This window comes from Oryzias melastigma, unplaced genomic scaffold (assembly GCF_002922805.2).
Source record: "Oryzias melastigma strain HK-1 unplaced genomic scaffold, ASM292280v2 sc00342, whole genome shotgun sequence".
Lineage (NCBI taxonomy): Eukaryota > Metazoa > Chordata > Actinopteri > Beloniformes > Adrianichthyidae > Oryzias > Oryzias melastigma.
In genome coordinates this window covers 55,505-62,309 of record NW_023416940.1, presented here as the reverse complement: position 1 = coordinate 62,309, position 6,805 = coordinate 55,505, and the positions used below count along the sequence as shown (strand labels likewise).

The 6,805-nt window shown below is 42.2% G+C and overlaps 1 protein-coding gene across 2 annotated transcripts in view; it reads right to left on the bottom strand.

Annotated features, from left to right (window-relative positions):
* LOC112139696 (CST complex subunit CTC1) overlaps positions 1-6,805 on the bottom strand; it is a 61,440-nt gene that overhangs the window by 9,154 nt on the left and 45,481 nt on the right. For both annotated transcript variants that reach the window (XM_024262519.2, XM_024262520.2), the window contains exons 19-23: positions 4,391-4,526; positions 4,250-4,318; positions 4,020-4,179; positions 2,703-2,755; positions 2,373-2,529 (exon numbers count right to left, since the gene is read on the bottom strand). In XM_024262519.2, coding sequence (XP_024118287.1) covers positions 2,373-2,529; positions 2,703-2,755; positions 4,020-4,179; positions 4,250-4,318; positions 4,391-4,526 — 575 coding nt within the window. The remainder of the gene's footprint in view (positions 1-2,372; positions 2,530-2,702; positions 2,756-4,019; positions 4,180-4,249; positions 4,319-4,390; positions 4,527-6,805) is intronic.

Genomic DNA, 6,805 nt, shown 5'->3' with positions numbered 1-6,805 from the left:
ACAACAATGAAAACGTATTTTCCCGTGGTACGAGTTTAGTACGAACTGAACATCCACTGTTTGATCATGTTATTTCTGTGGTCCTAAGATATCTTATTTAATAAGAGTTATTTAGTTTTAAGTTGGGCTGCACGGTGGCGCAAGTGGTTAGCGCTCTCGCCTCACAGCGAGAAGGCCCCGGTTCGACTCCCGGCTGGGACCTTTCTGTGTGGAGTTTGCATGTTCTCCCCGTGCATGCGTGGGTTTTCACCGGGGACTCCGGCTTCCTCCCACCGTCCAAAAACATGCTTCATAGGTTAATTGGTGACTCTAAATTGTCCCTAGGTGTGAATGTGAGAGTGGATGTGTGTGATTGAGGCCCTGAGACAGACTGGAGACCTGTCCAGGGTGTACCCCGCCTTCGCCCTTCAGTAGCTGGGATAGGCTCCGGCACCCCGCGACCCCGGAAGGGAAGAAGCGGTCAAGAAGATGGATGGATGGATAGTCTTAAGTTACTGTAATGTTTATATACACATTAAAAATACACCACAACAGTAATAGATGATTGTGTAACACGTAGTTTTTCTCTAGTGTTAAATCAAATTGTTAATATATGATCACATGATGCTGTGATTACTATATAAGGAGCATTTCTTTTTACTTCTTAGTTAAGTTAATCATGTCAACTTCTTAAAGCTGGAGCTAATATTTAAGTGAATCCTCTAAACACGTCACAGTGAAGCAGAATGAACTAATATCAGTCAGAATGTGATGAACATCAGGTCTGAAGAGGTTAAACAGACTGATGCTGCCTCCTCTTCTGACAATCCAACTAAATACTGTTGTTGGAAAGAATGTTTGGGGGTGCAGCTGGCCTGAGTCTGTTTTCTTCTTTGTTTACTCAGCCCCCCTTCACGTGTTGCTCACCTTCCCCCATAGCCTCCCCCTTTCTTACATACTCTCCCAAATATGGTCTTGTTCCTGTCTTTGTTTCTTAATCTAATAAAGGTCTAATGCTAATGAAGGAGGCCAGAGCGGAGGAGGAAGACTTACTGCTAACATGTGCTGACTCCTCTGTCTCTCCTTTTTGCAGCAAAGAGTGTTTTGAAATTAACCTGACTGGTTCGTGTCTTTTTATTAACTTTATTAAGAAGAGACCTTTTATTTAAACCCAACATAACTTGGTGCCGAAACCCGGGAGACAACAGCCGTTTGGAGGAGGACGACGGGGGAAGGAGACCGAAGTCTGTCGACAGCCGGGCCCGCAGGGGACCGAAACCAAAGTCCTCGGACATCGAGAGAAAGGACGAGGCCGGTCGTAGGACCCTCCACCGCCGCCCTCCGAAAGACGGTGACGTCTCCTGAGAGCGCGAACCAGGTCGGTCTAATATCAATTTTGTAGTGTATTTTGACGAAAATACATGAGTTTGTAGCGTATTGCTAAGCTATAGAGCATGCGTGAGTTGTAGTGTATAATTCCAATCTGTCACAGGGTTGATGAGATTCAAACTATTCTGTTTATTCAATCTAACGTCAGTAACCTCAAATATCTTTAAATGTTTATGTTGATTTTTATGCAGTTTGTTTTGTTAATATCATTGATGATCATATTTTCATTGTTGCAGTTTGTGTGTGATAATTAAGTTTCTACATTCAGCCATCTCTCTCTATTATAGTTAAATGGGGCAGCCGTGGTGCAGTGGTAGGGCGGTCGACTCCTGATCAGAAGTGAGCGGGTTCGACTCCCGCCTTGCCCGCCCATGTGTCGAAGTGTCCTTGGGCAAGACACTGAACCCCGAATTGCCTCTGGTGGGAGGTTGGCGCCAGTGTTCGGCAGCAGAGCCACCACCAGTGTGTGAATGTGTGAATGGGTGAATGGGTGAATGTGTCTGTGACTGTTAAGCACTTTGGGCCCTCGAAGGAGGGTAGAAAGCGCTATACAAGTATACAAGTATACAAGTATACGACATTTACCATTTAAATAACATGATGTGATTGACCACTATACTAGAAGTGTTGCTTTAACCAATTATTACTCTGTAGTTATTCATTATGTTTCTGAGCAGCTCAGAAAAACTATAACATTTATCTAGAATTTTAAGACAAATTTATAACTGGAGTAACTCCACAGAGTAAATAATTACTTTGAAGTTGTAGTAACTGAGTTTCTAACTCAGTTTTTTGAAGATGTAACTAGTAACTGTAACTACTAACTTATAATAAAATGATACTATTCCAGACTCTGATCAGGACCAAACGTCACCTGTTGGATCCAGGTACAGGTGAACAGGTGAGTGTCAGCCCCTGACTCTGAATAACATCGTAATCATGGTTCTGATGGGTTCAGGTGAAGAACGTGCCCTCTTCACCTGCTGAATAACCGAGGTACTCACCAGGCTCCGCCTCCCAGGGAGAACTCTGAGGTGACCTTTGACCTTCAGCCACCTTTGAAGCCCCTCCCACTGGAAATCAGCCAATCCCAGCAGAGTCTGAACCACGACACCAGAGACCCAAACGTGAGCCTCTCCGGTACCGTCATCAATCACCAACCTGATCAATGAGAGGAAGTGATCAATGATCAAACATTATCAGAACAAATGATTATGATCAAAACAAGCAGAACTGATCAGTAATCAAAGATCTGATAAATATAAAATGATCTGATCAATAACAGATCTCCTGGATCATACAGTCAAATGTTCTGAACGGTTTCTGGTTCTTACTTCGCTCTGGACCTGAACACAGCAGAAGAGGATCCACAATTTGAACTGCAGACCTGAAACACAGATTTACAGACAATGAAGGCACCGTCTGAACATTTACAGACCATGAACGCACCGTATGAACGTCTACAGAAGAACCTAAAGGAGGCATTGAAACACAGATTTACAGACTATGAACACAGCATCACAGGAACCTGAGGGAGGCGCTGTACAGGAGAACAGACACTGATAGGATTCTGAACAGATGTGCTGATGACCTCACCGACTGTATCAGAGATGTTGTTGTGTTCACATATGAGTCAGCAGGTTCTATAAATGATCAGGTGTCCCCATCTTTTTTCTAGTGAGGGTCACATAACTGTTTCTTTCTCTGATGGGGGGTCAGGTTGGTTTGTAGACCAACAGAAGAACTGCAATAATCATCTCATCAGCTCAGTGCTGTCCTGAACTAATGAGGAAACAATCAGAAAGTGAAACTCTGTTTCCTTGGTAACTGGGGGAGTTGAGATGTAAAAATAACTCATGAAGGTCGTAAATTAAGATTACAGATATTAAACTCCTCATCATACTTTATTCTTTTCTCAGACAGACATGAACATTTTTAAATGCAGGATTATAGAATGGAAACAAAGATCTATTAGTGATCACAGATTCATCTGACTCTGAAGATCTGCAGGATTCTGCTCAGAAGAGTATAGACATAGATGTACAAGATCTCCAGCTGATCAGGACACAGAGCAGAATGCATTGATTATAAAAAGCATCACCATGATCGCACTGAGATCAGATGAACTGCAATGCAGAAAGAGAACTCTATTCTGTTCTAGTGACAGGGATTTGTTCAGATACAAGTATAGATGTATAGAGAGTAGAAAGGTTGAATAAAAAGTCATGTTCTATGAGGTTCTAGATCATGTGGACAGATTGAAAAATACTAAAAGTTCTCCGAGAGTGTTTGGGGTCCAGGCCAAATGTGGAGCGGGTTGGATCCCGCTCACAGGCCGTAGTTTGGGGGCCTCTGATCTAGATTACTACTTGTATTCAGTCACCTGTATTCACTCACCTGTATATCCACTCACTTGTATTCTCTCACCTGTATATTCTCTCACCTGTATCCAGTCACCTGTATCCACTCACCTGTATATTCTCCCACCTGTATATCCAGTTACCTGTATCCACTCACCTGTATATCCAGTCACCTGTGTTCTCTCACCTGTATATCCAGTCACCTGTACATCCACTCACCTGTATTCTCTCGCCTGTATTCTCTCACCTGTATATCCAGTCACCTGTATACTCTCACCTGTATCCACTCACCTGTGTGTAGACGCTGCTGCATGTAGAGCAGCTCCACTGCAGCTGCAGGAACAGGAAGCAGACCACATGACCTCTGACCAGACCCATTACATTCTCCTTCTGACCCTTCACTCCCCACTGGCCCAGATGCATCATGGGAGGATGAGGAGGTGGAGCAAGGCTGCAGGTAAACACAGGAACACAGGTAAAGAAGAACAGCTGATTAACAGATGAGTTCTGCCATCAGGTACCTCTCTGCTCCCAGTGACATCACCGTCATGGAGCTCACAGGTAAGTTAGTGAAGTACACGCCCCCTGACCTGGAACACACAGGTGTGCAGGTTACAGCAAAGCAGGAAGACCTCATGGAAACACATGTGGAGGTCTGATACCTGGACACTTTCCTCTGGAAGTCTGAGAGAAGAACACTGCTGCCAGGTAACAGTCCAGGTGGGTAGGGGGCGTGGCTAAGGTCCAGGTAGGCCCGGACACTCCTCCCAGTTGGGTCACACAGAGTTAGTCTCACACCTGAAAACAGAGAAGGTTCTGTTCAAAGATGTTCTCTGGGTCTGATCTGGACGGGTCAGAGTTCTGATCAGAAGATTTTAGTCTCCAGTGGAGATGATGATGGAAATGAGAGTATTGATCTGATATCAGTAATTACTGGGAATTAAATTATTGATCTGAAATCAATAATTACTGGAAATGAGAGTATTGAATGTTTGATTATAGAATATTGTCATATACACTATACATTATTTTGTTAATTAAATGTATAATAAAACAGTGGACCGACTGTTGGCAAATGAAAATGTTTATTAGTTAATACAGTAATCTGTGCTGAACATACATGATATATAGAACATGTATGTTAATAATGATGTTATATTAAGAAAACAGTAACTAGTGTAACATTTAAAAGCACAAAAGAAACAGCAACGTAAACATATATATATTTCACAATAAAAGCAGTCATCAAACACAAAGTAAACAAAAGTATCACTGCAATGAATCAAAACAACAAACTCCAGCTGTTGCATGTAAACATGTGGATCTTTACTGACTCTGCTCTACAATTCAAGGGGGTGGGGTGATGTTTACACAGACACAGTGTTTCCAGATTGGGCAGTTTCTCTACAAATTGGGTGAGTCTTCACTCAAATTGTGTTTTTTTAACCCAACCTAGCAACCCTTCAGACAGACACTGAACATGTTTGAACTCTGTAAGTAAATTTAAGCTCCTGACTACATGTTGAAGAAAGATATTGATGAAAATATCAATAGTATCATCATGCTAGTATTGATACTTTCCTTTGGTATTGATACTATTGATCCTCAGATACACCCACCCCATGCTTCTCCATGTTTCCATAAAGATTTGGATCTGTGGAGTTCCTCAAGGATCAGTTCTAGAGCTTCAGTCTGTTTACCTACTGCTTCTTGCACAGATTTTCATTCTATTAACGTTTCAGATGATTTCTCTGAACCTGATGGAGTCAGGATCTGGTTACATGACTTCAGTCAGTTCATCTTCTGGTTCCACTTGCTGATATCCCATAATTCAAAGCTGCACTGGACTGTTGGTTTCTCCTTCAAACACTGACATCATTGTGAACTGATGTGTGTCTGGGTTAATTATTAAAACACAGCAGTGTGTGATTGTAGATCTAATTATAAACTTTCAGATTTCTATCTTCAGTCTGATCATGAGCTTTATGTTAAAGGACTAGTAATGCCCTGGGACAAAGCTAAAATAAGTATCCAGATATATTCCATATGTTCTAATGTATCAAAAATAACAAATAATTACCGTTGACAAAAGCAGGTTTTTGTAAAATTTGACAAATTAAACAACAAATCACACTCGCATTTCGCCCTGCTTCAGAAACGGCTCGATTTGGGTCACGTGACGCGTTGACGTCATGTGAGTGAGACAGCGCCAGCAGCAGAATGCAGGCGGACCCAGGGTGTCTGCAGATACATGTATGTGTGTGCGCTGCGGCAAAGTTGAATTCTATAAACGTCTGTGTTATGGTCCGACGGAGTATTAGGGCCACCAAAAAAAATAAAATAATAAAATTATTTATTCTTAAAGTCGTAAATTTAGGAGATTTACAATCGAAGTGAGCCTATTGTGAATGAACACTGTGAGCAGAACCAGACCGACTAAACTGTGAAAAGCTTCTGATTTCAACAGGTAAACTGAATGTTTAAAACATTGCACATGTTTGGAAGTTTCTTTGTTTGATTTGCAGTTTATTAATCATTGATGGTGGCTTGCAGGATCTCTGCAGATCCGTTGATGAAACCATCGACACTCGCAGCGGTCCACCAGTCATTTCTTCCTCCGTGAAAGATCAGATCTCATTCATTTCTGTGTGATGCTTTCATCTGAAGAGGAATCGTTTTCGGAATTTTCACTGTACTTAGCTAACGTGACAGACTGTTGTTGTTAGAAAATATTTTTGTGGGGGTGCAGTGAGTCTAGCCACAATAATGTGCAAAAGTCTCCTCAAACTAGTTCTAACCGCTTTTTAAGCTTCAGCTCCTTATTCCCTCATCCTGCATGTCTCCGCTGAAGGACAACTCCTGAGATAAACACTGACGGTCAGAACTTGTGCTCAAAATCAAGGCCTTTTTCCTCTGCTCAGTAACTTTCCATCTCCAAATATGGTGTTGTTCCTGTTTTTTATGCAAAGTTAATAAAAGCCTAATGTAGATTGTGGGGCGGTGGGCAGTCGGACGAAGACAGGCTGTTAACCTGTTCTCTCTTCTCCACCGCCTCCCTTTTGCAAAAGAGTGTTTTG